This window comes from Oncorhynchus mykiss, chromosome 13 (genome assembly GCF_057628025.1).
Source record: "Oncorhynchus mykiss isolate SJ-2025 chromosome 13, ASM5762802v1, whole genome shotgun sequence".
In the NCBI taxonomy this organism is placed as follows: domain Eukaryota; kingdom Metazoa; phylum Chordata; class Actinopteri; order Salmoniformes; family Salmonidae; genus Oncorhynchus; species Oncorhynchus mykiss.
The window spans coordinates 29,645,152-29,660,093 of record NC_143034.1 but is presented as its reverse complement, the minus strand read 5'-3'; the positions used below and the strand labels follow the sequence as shown (position 1 = coordinate 29,660,093).

General features: G+C 46.7%; 1 protein-coding gene across 12 annotated transcripts; it reads left to right on the top strand.

Annotated features, from left to right (window-relative positions):
• The first annotated feature begins 738 nt into the window (after positions 1-738).
• pecam1b (platelet and endothelial cell adhesion molecule 1b) lies at positions 739-14,243 on the top strand. Of its 12 annotated transcripts, none has more exons than XM_036940591.2 (17): positions 739-1,003; positions 1,128-1,151; positions 2,471-2,755; positions 2,957-3,114; positions 3,283-3,406; positions 3,664-3,936; positions 4,339-4,620; positions 5,347-5,628; positions 5,777-6,052; positions 7,122-7,223; positions 7,326-7,356; positions 7,799-7,881; positions 10,683-10,733; positions 10,868-10,960; positions 12,023-12,079; positions 12,925-12,950; positions 13,909-14,243. In XM_036940591.2, exons 1-17 carry the CDS (start codon positions 928-930, stop codon positions 14,017-14,019), a joined length of 2,334 nt encoding a protein of 777 aa, XP_036796486.2. In that variant the 5' UTR covers positions 739-927; the 3' UTR covers positions 14,020-14,243. The 12 variants fall into 12 exon arrangements, 8 of the variants coding, with proteins under 8 accessions (XP_036796486.2, XP_036796487.2, XP_090052125.1 ...); XR_005035492.2 differs by having other exon boundaries at positions 740-1,003; positions 7,803-7,881; positions 13,912-14,243; XR_016485800.1 differs by having other exon boundaries at positions 740-1,003; positions 7,803-7,881.
• Positions 14,244-14,942: the final 699 nt, after the last annotated feature.

The window sequence follows — 14,942 nt, the reverse complement described above, 5'->3', positions numbered from 1 at the left end:
TGACCACAAGTCAGAGACCGCTATGATGACACCAAATGCGTTTGATGTATCCTTTTTGTCTTCTAATGCCTCTTAAGGGGAAATTAATCCAAAGTAATCAGATTACGTTACTGTAATCCAAAAGTTAAGTTGCTTTTTACAATTTTGAACAGGTAACTAGTAACCATAACAGATTACATTTAGAAAGTAACTTACCCTGCCCTTAAGAAATGTACATTTACATTTTTGTCATTTAGCGCAGATGCTCTTAACCAGTGACCAGAGTGCATACATTTTCATATTTATATATTTTTATTTCATATTGGTACAAATGTATGAGTGGTATATCATAGTAGAACTGTTTTATTTTGTTCTAATAAGTTCATCCAATAAGGTATATGTCTGGCGGTAGGTAGCTCAGTAGTAGTTAAAACAATCAAAATCGTAACTAGGAGCTTAAGTTAACAGTAGTTTGACAGCTTTGAACGGCATGCTGTGATTTACGACAGTGTAAACCCTCAAGAAACAGGGTCTCCTGAGCACAGAAGCAAGGGTGCCCCTCTCCATGTTGCCCCATAATACCTGCAGAGGCCCAGACACTGGGGGTTGGGGGGGGGGGGGCAAAGGTTATCTCCTGCTTACTGCACCCTAAAGCATGCTGAACAGTGTCTATGACGACTCACACGGCCCAGAAAGAGAACATTCCAAAACAGCAAAACGCCAGCAGCTCACATCCTGAGGAAACAACAGTCACTTCCTGGCAAATTAAGCCAAGTCGAGGGCTCTGCTCGCTGTGATAACCAGCGGCCAGGCGTCCCACTCTGTGGCCGAGGTAGAGCACCTCCCCTGTCCTCTCCCTCCTCCCCTCCCACCACTGCCCCCCAGTCAATCCTCAGCCTCCTAACCTCCAGTCACTCCAGTCGCATCAGCCCAAGACAGCCACCACCAATGTGGGAGCCCCAGCAGCCCTCTGTCAGGATGGTCACCCGACTACTACTGCTAACCTCCGCACTCCTCTCCACCTGTAAGGAAGCTTGATAATGATCTACCTCTGGGAGGGTTTTGGGTTGGGTGGGGAAATAAGGAAGTTAGGATTTTCTTTACATTTGATGTACTGTTTTTTTTATTTTTCCTCCTGTTCCGTCCAGGTCAAGCGGCGGAATCTCCGGCATGTAAGTATTAACGTGTTCTTGAGGAGATTCTTAAAATAGGATAGTCAAGAGTGCAGTGAATGCAGTTTTCAAAACAGGGGAACTCTTGAGTGTGTTTCAGGTTTTTCCTTTGGAGTGGTATGTAAATTCAGCTATTGTTTTTTTTTTTTTCTCCTTTCAGTGAGAATGTGTGTGTTCGTAGATAGTGTGGGCTTTGGGACTGGACGTTCTTTCTTATCTACTTCTTTCTAACGCTACGGACCTGTTTTACTAGGACATATCTTTTTCTGAGAGGTGACCGATATACCCTAATTGTAGTATTAACACAGGTTAAAACTACTGACACACTGGAAATAGCATAACTGGGAATCCTATGAGAATGGTGCCTGGATCTTGTTGTCTTATCAGTGTTTTCACTCTTTTCGAGTCCGAGGTTGTGGAAGGCTTTGGGAACTCACTTGTTAGCAGTGTCACACGCCTCCTCCTGTTAGGATAAGGGGAAAAGCCCAGCACTGGGCAGAGAAATGAGTTCAGCTAGCCAATGGTAGAGATGGACGCCTTATCCCGACCATGCCGAGATGAGCAATTCTGGGCTTGGAATAGCAGAATACCTATATTCTAAGCAGGAACGTTGACTCATTGGCTTTGCCAAGACTAGTCAGTGGTCACACAGCCTTTCCATGGGGTTCCGCTATGGCTCGTGCCCTGGTTGGCACTACCCTCTGCCCTCCTATCAGTGGTTTTCCCCCCTCGGTCGTGCCGGGCCCTGCTGAGTGACATTGGGTGGGGACGGCGGTTTCTAAAATAACGGTGGGTCCCCTGAGAGGGTGTCTGTTTGTTTAACAAAATGCCTTTCCTTCCTCTGGTTGGCGGGGGCCTGTTTACTGGGACGTCCCCCTCGGGACAGGAGCCACCCGGACTGTGGGTCTCAACCTGACAGACTGTCTGCACTAGACCCCACTGGGAGGCCCCTTATCTGGAGAAGCACTCTGGGGGGGGGACAAATGTGGGAAAACAGTTCGCTATCAGCATGCGCGCTGAATCAAAAGACTTCTTGTGGTGTTTTTGTTGAGGGTCTGTGTTTATGTCCAATTCATTGGTGTGAGTGATTTCATCTCCTGAGTATCTTGGAGCTGGAAGGTGACTATATATATATATAGCACCTTGATTTATTGCACTGTTCTCTAACTATGGAGATGTATTTTTTTGTCTTTGTGAACAGATTCATGCCACTACAAGGTTGTGAATTCACTAAATAATGTGCTTCGGTACAAGGTCACACAGGCTTGTGCTCTAGGACTTTGATCAGTCAGAGCATTGACCTTGAGTTCTTTCGCCAGTGTTCACAAGTGTCACCCTGACTCTCGAGCCCAGCAACGCCGTCTCCCAGGGTACCAACGTGACGGTACGCTGCCAGGCCTTGGTCAGCAGCTCTGGGTTCCTGAACCGTAAATACACCATCTACAAGGACAACACCGTGGTGTACACGGAGAGCATCACCACCGCAGAGGACCTCCTCTACTCTCTGCGCATGGCCAGAGTGGCCAACACTGGGAAGTACAAATGCAAGGTGAACATACCGGGCAAGGAGCTAAGCAGCAGCTCTGAGAAACTGACTGTGACAGGTTGGTACTCTTGTCAACTCCTCTCTGTTGTGGACTGAGAAGCTTTTGCAAGTTCAGCATTTCACTGTGGTGTTTTGCACCTGCCGCGTGTGACTTTGTGTCCTGCATGAATGTGGTTTACTTGTCAACTTTGTGTCCGCGGCATGTGATTTCCATCTGTGCGTGTCCTGCGTGCTTTGACTCGTACTCGTGTCCACCCAGGCCTGCAGACGCCAGTCCTCAGCGTCGACAAGCGCGTGTTCAGCGAGGGAGAGGAGGTGACCGTTGGGTGCAAGGCCCCTGAGGAGTCCGGCGCTATCGTCTTCTACTTCTACAAGGACTCCAAGGAACTCTATGAGGAGAGGGTCAACGCCAACCATGTGTGTTAATATGGAGTGTGCTTGCTTCGTTTTTCTATTTCTTTTTTTTTTTACCTCTTCTACAAACTTATTTCTCAAACATCAATACTTCAGGTAGCAAGCACACGTGTTTACTTTAGGAAATGTCCTTTTCTAGTTAACATTGTTGGTGTTATTATGACCAACCAGGTGGAGACTAGGCTGCGATTCAACAACGCTGGCGACCACAGGCTACACTGTGACTACAGGGTCATACTGCTGACAGACTCGGTCCCGTCCAATGCCAGCAACAATGTGGTGGTCACTGTAAAAGGTGAGTGGAGCCCAAAAACAGAACATGGCGGTGAACGTCACGGGCCGGTTTCCAAGACACAGGTTAGACCTAGTCTTGGACTGAAACGCACATTCAGAGATTCTCAGTTGAACTACCTTTTTAGTCAAGGACCCTACTCTTGTTTTCCATCTCGAATCATTTTAACCATGTCCGAAGCTGAATAGAATGTGTCTGGGAAAAGTCTCTTGGTTTCAACCTTCAGCTTCCAGACCAATTTTCCTCGTTGTGTTCTCCAGAGCTGTTCATCACACCTGTAATCTCTGTCCGACCACACGGATCAATGATCATCGAAGGGGACAATCTGGACATCTCCTGCAGTGTCAGTGGTAACCTCCAGAACAGCTCTGGGCTCAAAGTCTTCCTGTCCAAGGGACCGACTCTGCTGAGTTCTGGTCAAAGTAAAGCCAACCACAGCATGAGAGCCCTGGCCGAGCACTCTGGGGAGTTTCAGTGCTCTCTGGAGGTGGGAAATGTAGTCAAGCGAGCGACGGAAGACGTGAGGATTACAGGTGAGTGAATGGATTTTACAAGGAATCTGAAATGTAGAATGTGGTGTTAGCTGTTGAAAAAAGCTGATAAAAAAAATCTATCTGTTCTATCAGTTTATAACCAAGTTGCAGCTAGGGTAAAAAAAATTCTGGTGAATTTTCCTTAAATTCCTAGGTTTTCCAGAATTCCTGGTTGGAAGACTCCTGGAATCAGGAGCAAATAAACAGGAAAACCAGAATCCTCCAACCAGGATTTTTTTTAAACCTGGGCAACCCTATTCACAGTTACAACTTTTTTTTATCAACCTGTGATGCTTATCAATGTTAATCACAACATTCCTCGGGGATGTTCTTACATGTACTCAGCCTCCCAAGAGTGTTGAGTAATCAATGTTTTTTTTATTTTTTGTATTCACACAACAGAACTGTTTTCCCAGCCAGTTCTGACCATGTATCCGACAGAGGTCTTTGAAAGGGAGAAAATCACGTTAACCTGCAAGAGTACCAACTACTCCTCTGACAGAATCAGCGCTTCGGATGTGAAATACTCCATTTACAAGGACAATTACACACTGACGCCGGGCAGCTTCAATGGGATATACGTTGTCCCCGGGGTGGTACCGAACTCGAGTGGGATTTATTCATGTAAAGCAGATGCCAGGATGATCTCCAAGTACAGTGCAAAGCTGCCTGTCCAGGCAAAAGGTACTACTACAGCCCATAAGGCTTTTACGTGTGACCCAAAGTAAGTCAATCTCACTTGTCTTTGGTCGGTCCCTGGATGGGAGACCAGATGCTGCTGGAAGTGGTGTTGGAAGGCCAGTAGGAGGCACCCTTTCCTGTGGTCAAAAAAATATATATATATCACAATGCCCCAGGGCAGTGATTGGGGACATTGCCCTGTGTAGGATGCCATCTTTTGGATGGGATGTTAAACGGGTGTCCTGAGACTCTGTGGTCACTAAAGATCCCATGGCACTTATCGTAAGAGTAGGGGTGTTAACCCTGGTGTCCTGGCTAAATTCCTAATCTTGCCCTCATACCATCATGGTCACCTAATCATCCCCAGCTTCCAATTGGCTCATTCATCCCCCTCCTCTCCCCTGTAACTATTCCACAGGTTGTTGCTGTAAATGAAAACTTACCTGGTAAAATAAGGATATGCGTAAGGACATACTGATAACATGTATGGATGCAGTATATGTCACAACAATATGATATTAAAGGGGAACTCCAATCGAAAATGAAAATGTGGGAAATGGTTCTTTAGGTGAAATTTCAATCTTGACTCAGATACAACCTTTGAGTCAAAGTTTAGTCATACGTGTAGCTGCTAAGTAATGTTGGTGATGTCATTGGACGGTAACCTCTCCACATTAACAGTCCCATTTTGTCATTTCCGTCACTTTCCTTGTTCTATTCATTCCCCAGTTCTTGTCAGTAAACCGGAGATAACGGCCATTGGCAGAGTGATCGTGGGAAAGCCCTTCCAGGTGCGCTGTCACTCAGACCGAGGCAGCCTACCCATCGAGTACACCTTGTGGAAGAAGTATTCTGAGGTTAACTCGACCATCGTGCAGCAGCCGCACCATCAGGCCATCTTCCCTGTCACCGTCCAGCACTACAGCGACATGCAGGACTATAAATGCGAGGCGCGGAATAACCCCAAAATCGACACGGTGGTCAGCAACAAACTCAACACCACAGTCATAGGTGAGCCTGTTGAAAGTGTGGAATGGTGTACATAAATGCACCTCCATGCTTCATTAGATTGCAGCATTATTGGACCCTTGCTATTTAATCATCAGAAATGCCTTCAAGTGTCGTCACACCACCTCACACTATTCACTCCCTCTCCCAGTGCCTCTGTCCAATCCAGGACTCAGCGTCGTCCCAGACCTGTTGGAGGTCACCGAGGGAAATGAGATGTACCTGATCTGTGGGGTGGAAGGTTCCCCGCCCGTCACCTTTAAGTGGTACCGACGTGGGAACGTCCAGCCGCTGTTCACCACCACCTCAACCCAATCCAGCGCGTCCCACCAGATCAAGGGAGTGGGGAATGAGCACAGTGGCACCTACTACTGCGAGGCTATCAACTACGCTAACATGGTCCGGAGTCAGCCAGTCACCGTAGATGGTGAGAGTTATGCATACACACACACACACACACACACACACACACTCTCTGAGAAGATAGACGTGTGTGCGTGTAAGCACACACACATGTACAGTGATGTGCAAGGCCCTGCTGGACTTATCACAATAGGTTGAGAGGCATACAAACACCACACTCCACCATAGAGTCCACACATTTATTTACTGCTCTTACTAGATGCAGAAGTCTACATTAATTGGCGTTGACAGTACCACTTGTGTAAAATCGAAAGACCCTCTTTGGACCAGCAGCGACAGTTTTGCTCTTCTCACAACACTGTTCGGGGGGCTGCTTCAGTGACAGCTGACAAGTTTACTTCCTTCTGATCTGATCCCTCCACCCCAGTGCCTGCCAGCAAGGTTATCTGACCCCACTATCAACGAGCTCCTCTGCTGTGGCTGTTGATGATCATGAGCCACGCTAAATACCCCGCTGCTAAGCTAACCTTGGCCCATAGCCACTCTGCCCTCTATGTCCTGTGGTGTGGTTAGCGCCGACGGCTAACGCAAGAGCACAGTCAAATCCGGATGCTAATGGCGACGCGCTAGGCTCCCATGGGTTGTGACTCCTCAGCAAGACGTGGCTAGCACTCATTAGCCAGAGCAATTAGACCCGGCCTGCTTCCCCCCATAGTGGCACTACGGCAGCTACAGTGGCAAGGCAGAGGATGGGGAGGAGAGGGGAAATGAAGGGAACACTTAAGTTCAGACCCCAAGAGGAATCACTTAATGAAGGGAACACTTAATGAAGGGAACACTTAAGTTCAGACCCCAAGAGGGATCACTTAATGAAGGGAACACTTAATGAAGGGAACACTTAAGTTCAGACCCCAAGAGAAGGAAGCAGATGACTCTGAACTTTAAGATTGACTTCCTCTCTCTCTCTTTCAACCATCCTTCTCTGCCCTCCACTCTGTCCTCATCTCCACCCACCCTAACTTTCTTTTAACCTTTCCCGTTTCCCTCTCACAAACACCCTGCCTACCTTCCCCCTCCCCCTACCTCTCCCTCTCTTGCTCCCTTCCTCTCCCTTCCTCTCTCTCTCTCTACAGTGAAAATGGCAACGTGGAAGAAAGGTTTGATCGTGGCCTGCTGTCTGCTAGTGGTGGCTCTCCTAGCCCTCGCCTGCGTGCTGCGCTACAATTCCAAGAGAGGTAGAGAGACCTACAGTCCCCCAGCAACACAGGCCTTTGCTGGTGTCTGACTATGTATGAGCCTCCTCTTCTCTCTCTCATCCCCTTCTCTTTATTGTATAGGTAAAAGAGAGAACGCAGCTGAACTGTCAGTGTGAGTTGGCTTGCCTATTTCCTAAGTTGTTTTCTGTGACCGTGGCTGTCTAGGATGATGGCATTAGATGGCGCCAATGGTTTTTGGACAGTGCTTAGCACCATGCTGCCACGTACAGCACGGCCAATGGTCCTTAAAGGGATAGTTCACTCCAAAATGAAAAGTTTGTCAGATGTTTTCAGAGCTTGAAAAAGTGGTCTTTTGACAAGATGCATCCATGTCTCGTGGTATCTGTTATGTAGATCCGGCCATATGCCTCAATCCCAAATAAATGTGAACGATAAGCACCTTTTCATTTTAGGTGTGATCTGAAAACATTGAACAACCTTTGATTTCATATTGAATTAACTTTCCCTTTAATGCGCTTTAAGGGTCCAAGAATTATGAAATGATCTCTTGTTGTGTCACTGCCAACGTTGACTTTATGTTCACCATTTCTCAGAAAGCCTTCGAGCCCTAAATCAGATGACTCTCTAACAGTGAGTCTTACCCACAGCACTATGGAGGTTTATAACCCGCCCGAAGGTAGCCCGTTTTCCTACTCTCTCCTGTGTGTTCCCGTCTTGACCTATCGTCATGCTTCGAACCATAACCGACGTTCAACTGCCCACGTCCGTCTCACCCCCCCCCCCCCCCCCCCCACCATTCGTGTGTTCCATTTCATGCTAGCCGTTAGCATGCTAGCTGCTTGTAGCATGTTGGTGTCAGAAGTTGTCATCCTAACGTCAGTCGATACCATGACACCCATACTGTGTGCATGTAAGGGTCTCTGAGGGGATCTTAGGTGACTTCTTAACTCTCTGCATCTCCTCTCCTCATATTTTCCTGTTAGAGGAACAAAAATGCATCGTCTTACCGTCCAGCTGTAGACATCCTGTGCAACTTAGAATGCATGAGAGAGGACATGGCAGAGAACTTGCTGTGTGTGTGTTTAGACAGGGGAAGTAGCTTAGTTCCTCATACAAATCGATGCAGGTCTTAACAACTGATGTTTTACTTCAGCAAACATGCCTCATTAGATGTGCAGATTCTGCAGTGGTTGGCAGGATGTAGCTAGCTACAGGGCAGCTGTGTTCAGTAGTGATTGTGTCAGGTGTTGAGTGTTTGTTGAGAGTGGCCATATCATCTTATTACAGACGCAGCGCCACCCTTTGACGGCATGGAGGGGAGAGCGACCAATGGGACGCGAGATAGTGTGGCATCACTTCCTGCTGGCATCAGCAACAGGAGCAGCTACAGTCTCCCAGCAACAGTGTAGAGAAACCCAACAGAGGGGAGGGACTTTTTTGGTTTGAACAGAAAAAGAACAAACATTTTGCACCACTTGGTTGAATAAAGGGATATATGGGAGGAAAACCAAGGATGACAACAATTGGAACAATGGCTCAAACAAACAAAATCCCCACAGACATTTTTAGAGAGGGAAGAATGGCCAAAAATGTCTTCCTTTGAGAAAGTATGACTTATTTGTTATGTGTTGTAGATGTAATATCAGAGGGTACAGGTGTAGTGGACACAAGATGGCCGACACCAAGGGGCTTGTTGCCAACATCAGTCCCAGTGACAGACAGTTGAACTGGCCCTATTGCTCCCTCTCCTCTCCTGCTGCTGTCTGGAAGAGCTGTACTTTCCTGTCATTATCAACATACTGTCTTTGTCCTGTGTTCTCACCTCACTGTGTCTGCCTGTCTGACTGCATGTCTATCGAATGATGGAACTAGCCCATTTGTCTACTAGCCTGTTTGTCCAAAAACAATGTGCGCATGTCTAAATGCATAGACCTGATGCTGTATATACAGTACACTAGACAATCATCAATAGAAATGTGTGTATATATTTGGGGTTTGGTTAACTGATTGATTTTGAAGAAGCACTTCTAGAATAAAACATTTTTTTTTTAGCAATGTGTCAGTACTGTGCATTTTGTTTTTCAGAGATACCGTGAGCTATCAATGAATGTCTATAATGTGTAGCTACACTAGAGTATACCAAATATTACCACCTGCTCTTTCCATGACATAGACTGACCAGGTGAGTCATGGCGAAGGCTGTGATCCACTTCAAATCAGTGTAGATGAAGGGGAGGGGACAGGTTAAAGAAGGAAGCCTAAGCCTTTTGAGACAATGGAGACATGGGCTGGGCACGCGTGCCCTTCAGAGGGTGAATGAGCAAGACAAAAGATTGGAAGCGCCTTTGAACAGGATATGGTCGTAGGTGCCAAGTGCAACGGTTTGAGTCGAGGACTTGCAGCGCTGCTGGGTTTATCACGCTCAACAGTTTCCCGTGTACATCAAGAATGTTCCGCCTTCCCGAAGGACATCCAACCAACTTGGCACAACTGTGGGAGGTATTGGAGTCAACATGGGGCCGCGCATCCCCGCGGAACGCATTCGACGCCTTGTAGAGTTCACGTCCAGATGAAGTGAGGCTGTTCCCCTCTTTTGTAAGGGCAAAAGAGGGGAATGCAACTCGATATTAGGACGCTGTTCTTAAGGTTTTGTGCACTCAGCCACTTAGCCAGTATATGTAGGCCATATTTGGTGGTTTACCAACCATCTTAATATGTTGGCTAAAGTTATTTTAAGTTGCAACACCCTAGTTTACTAGCAAAGGCTGCCTTGAAGGAATACTGAAACAATGGCGTCTGTGTGGAATTTCCTATGTGGGCACCAACCATTTATAAAACAGCGTTTGTTAAATAGTGGACTTGGGGGGGGGGGGGCAGACTGTTTGTTTCAGGCCAGTCGAGTTTGAATGCAGGCAGCAGGTGGAGGAAATGAATCGCTTAGGCCCACTCTGAGGTTCATTAGAATCTGAGGTTGCATTAACGAATAGGAAGTTGTAACGGGATGTTTTTTTTGCAGGGAGCTATTGTGTTCCTGCTGTTTAACAAACAGTCGCCAGTGTGCGTAAGGTACCGGAACAGCTCTGTGGAAATCAAAATGGAGACCTGATATCCACTCCTCGTTTGTCACAGAATGTTCTCTTGCGGTGTTCTGATCGCTCAGCAGCCTGTTAAAGGCTCCAATCACTTCTGGAAAACATTTGTGGGGGAATTCTAATTCATTCACACGTTGGAATAATATTCAACTTGTGAAACAATAGACATTGACTGTCTACTAAATGTTTTACCTCGCCTCAAAACTTTCCGGTTGGCGTTTCTAATTGAATAGCACCCCAAGTCACAATTTCCTGTTCCACCTAACAGTCATTTGACTTCGCTGGGCAGTAACTTCCCTGGGAATCTTGGATCTTTAGATCTCCTGGCTTGTGTCAGGGAGCATTGCTTTATGTCTGTGTGTATCTATGTGTTTGTGTCTTGTAGTTGGAGTGGATGCTGCTGTAAGTGTCTGGAGCGAGAGGCCGGTAGACCCAGGTGAGACCAACAGAGTACCTGGGTTTATGACCGAAGTTGCATATGGAGTTCGAGCTGTGTTGTCTAAAGTCTGCCTCTGTCTTCTTGGGCTGTTTTGCGTGATGGGATCTGTGTGTATCTTGTACCTGGTGCAGGCAGTGACGGGGAGAGCAGTGCAGCGTCTAATAATGAGCCTGATGTGGAGTACACGGAAGTGGTACACCGTCAACCAGTGGACCCTGCCAGAGGTGACCACACACACTCTCTCTCTCAAACACTCACACACACACACACTCTCTCTCTCTCTCAAACACTCACACACACACACTCTCTCTCTCTCGCTCAAACACTCACACACACACACTCTCTCTCTCTTAAACACTCACACACACACTCTCTCTCTCTCTCTCTCTCTAACACTCACACACACACACTCTCTCACACTCACACACGCCAGTTTTTCACTCCGGCTACCTTATTCCCTTTATCTTGCTCCCCTTTTCTACCACAGCTCTCCCTCTCATAGCTCTTTCTCTACCTCTTCCCGCTCTCATTCTGTCCCTTTACTCATTTAGAATCATCACAAGAGGGCTTGCTTTTCCGTCATTATTTCAGCTTATAAGACTCAGCGCCACTTCCTGGGGGGGGGGGGGGTCTAATTGGCCACGATTAAGTCATCTCCATAGTAACCTGTGTGATAACCATGGTGATCAGGCTTAAAGAAACATCTTCTGGTGAATAAACAGGAAGGGCTGAACTAATTGCCAGGCTACTCTCTATGGTACCAACCCCCCTTGATCTCTATACTCTGTTGGCCCCCATGGGTTTGCGATGGCAGTTGGTTGGGCTTATCCTTAAGCAGGGGCGCGACTTTGGTTTTAGAAGTGGGGGGGGACATAATATTTATTTTATTATTATCCAGTTGGATCAACACTCCAAACAGCCTACCCGACTGCTCAGAGGCGTCCGCATGGCCCTGAAGCTCCCCGTTGCCTCATTTTCTATCACATACCAATGATAAAACTGATGGAAAAATAATGCAAATTCAGAATGTGGGGAGGGGGGGCATGCCCCCGTCCCCCATCCCCAGTGAAAGTTGTGCCCATGTCCTTAAGTATCCAGTACATTGATTTGCCAAGAGATGGGGAGCATCTGCTAAGAGATGAGGACAAGTAAATGTGTAACGGTTGTAATGCAGGGATATGTGATGATGGTTATCTAATGTGTGTGTGTGTGTGTGCCCATGAGCAATGTTTAAGTGTTGCAATTGTGAAACATTGTTTCACTATTTTGTTTCTATCTTTTCGCAGCTCCCCTGAGAAAAGGCACAGAAACGGTGTACAGTGAAGTCCAGAACTCCCCAACAGGTGAGTGCATCACACTGTAAATGTGGTTAACATTTATAAAGTGCTTTGAACTAGGGTCTCAAAACACTTGACGTTGCCATGGGGATAACTCACCTAATCCACCAGCAGTGAGTGAAAGGAGGTGTAAGGGTGAGGTGTTCATTACTGTATCCAGAACTGCTGGAACAGCCGGGTCTGTATGAAGGTGACCATATCCTGCGGCTAGCAGGAAGTTCCTGTTTTTAGAACGCGATCCAAGTTGAATTTGTCAGTGAAGCAGCCCATGGTGGAAATGGACCTTTTATCAACCCAAATTGAACATACAAACACGTAACATACCTTTTTGTTTGTAACGTTCTCAATTCTCTGGTGAATTGGTGGGTGTTTGGGATAAGGGTGGGTGTTTGGGATAAGGGTGGGTGTTTGGGAAGAGGGCAGGGACTGCGCTTGTTGCTCTTTTTTGGCATAGTTATACCCCTGCTGTGATAAAACAATGGGCTCTGCTTCAAGGGAACCAATGAGTCAGCAACTAGGCCTGGTCGTCATAACTGTCAAATGAGTCATCATGATGAATACATTCAGAGAATGATTATTATTCAATACCCTCAGAATGTGGTCTAATGAAAGAGGGAAAGGGAAGGTGATATGCACATCCTGAACTTGAGAATGCTGGGCTAAGAAATGGTACACACCAAGGAATGAGAGGCCCTCTAACACTGGGGAGTAGTAGTCTGTCGTTCCTTTGTCAAATGAAAGAGTACACACACACACACACACACACACACACAGACACAGGTTATACACTATGTCATCTTTGTAATGGTCTAGAGCTTGTTCTTCCCTGATTCTGTGTCTTGTGTTCCCAGGTGCACCTGGTGACCATTATGACTATGTAAGTACAGCTTGAGTCTCAGTGTCTTACATTTTTACTGCCTGTGACTGTGAAAACAAACACACACGGCTAACACACTCCGTAACCACAACTGACCTTTCCTCCAGCCCACAAAAAAGGGTGAGGAGTGACAGAATGAAGGCCACAGGGCGCACCGTCTCCTCCTTCCCTCTCTCCCTCCCAGCCCCAGTCACTCTGTGGGCTGAGGCTCTTGGGTAGTAGTAATTTCACTGTGCAGGAGAGAGAAGCTGCGGTCAGAGTTTCCAGGCTAGAACAAAGGAATTTTGGGCTGGGGCTTCCTTCCCTATCGCCCAGTGAGATCAGCAGCCAAAGGCCCAGGCAAATTATACCTCCATGCACAGCTCAACCTCAACCACCACACTGTCCTCCTCTGGCTACTCACCAAGACACATCAGTGATTTACAGACAGCCCATTACAGGCCCCACTGTTTGCCCTTACTTGGAGCTGAGGGACTAAGGCCGGGTTATCTGTTTTGAAGGGAAATTTGACATAATGAGTCAGGATATGACATGATGGTCTACACTTAAGACAGTTAATTCACTCCTTGATATAAAAGGAGGAGCAGCCAAGATTGTGGTGAGGTGGTTTTTGGTGATAAAGGAATTTCATTGCGTGTTTTTGAATGTGTGCAGCTACCCCTGGAGAAATATAGTTTTCGTATTCTGTGACGCCTTGGTGAAATACAGTGTAGTGTTCTGTGAGGAACGCTTTCAACAGTTGACGGATTTTTCGCCTGCCTTGAGAGAATCCGATTGTGTTCCAATGTGATGGTACAGAGTTGCGCTGTAACAGTTTGGATTTGGGTTGCGTTATGGCGTGGACTTTTCTGCGTGAGGTTAGTTACGGTGTTGACTTTCATTGTGACAGTGTTTAACATAATTGACACTGTTGAGCAGTGCAGTGTGTCAATATTCAGTGGGATCTCTGTTGTCTCAGCAGGGTTCAGTGGAGTACGCCGATCTCAACGGTGACCAACCGGAGGTCAACCAGGCCCTGCTGGAGGTCAATCACCAGGACCACCATGACCTCCCAGTGCCTGTGGAGTAAAGGTTACCTCTGATCCCTCGCGGCCCCTCATACTAGAACCACAAACGAAATTATCCCCACCTCTGCCCCCCGACAGTAACCACAGTCCTTATTTCAATATTCTTCTTGTATTCTGTACATTTTCCCAACTAGGAAAGTTGTTGACTCGTGTACGCTGTAGGTATTTTTGCATAATTTTATAGCCAAATAAAATCACAGATCCTAATTAGGACTTAGTTCTGTCATACCTTGTAGACTCTTATCTTTGTTTACTTTTACGTCACGTCTCATGACCATAGAGGGAGCTCCAGAGTTCAGTGAGCCTGGCCCCTCCCCACAGTTCCCTTTGATGTCCTAAATGGACAGCATGACCGTTCCGCTCTCTGTCGTGATGGCTAAAAAAAATCCCCCTTTTAGACTTCCGTTGCAGGGCAGTGTGAGTGGACTGATAACCTCCCTACTGTCACTAGACTGGCTCCACACCCAAACCAGGGCACACTCCAGTAGGGCTATCCCTGAATCACACTATGGAAATAACTATGGGAGAGAAAAAAAAGTGAATGTAAACAGAGGAGCTGCCCGTCTCCAGCTGCTCATCCTGATGGTATATGGTGTCTGTGATGTCACATCCTGCCAGGCTGTGTCCAAGTCTGTCGAAAGTTGGCGGGAGACAAGTGTCAGGCTTGAAGTGACTCAGACATGCAGTGTTGCACATCGTTTTAAATGACCTTCTTACTGCAGTTACAGTTTTTGTAAGATCACACACAAAATGATCCAAGTAAAGTCAAGGTAATGTTAAAACATTTTTAAAAAAGATCTATCTTTCTAAACTTTTGAGTATCGTATATTAAGTTATTACGGTGTGTTAAGCAATACGTTACATTAATAGACCATGGTTACAATCGTCCTGTAAATTACAACGCCATTGTAACCAAGGCAGTTAA

Bases quoted from the DNA above. Each gene is read 5' to 3' on its own strand.
- pecam1b (XM_036940591.2), top strand. From the start codon at position 928: ATGTGGGAGCCCCAGCAGCCCTCTGTCAGGATGGTCACCCGACTACTA. The intron at 10,734-10,867 runs GTGAGACCAACA...TACCTGGTGCAG, and splicing joins CGAGAGGCCGGTAGACCCAG to GCAGTGACGGGGAGAGCAGT. The intron at 12,080-12,924 runs GTGAGTGCATCA...TTGTGTTCCCAG, and splicing joins AGTCCAGAACTCCCCAACAG to GTGCACCTGGTGACCATTAT.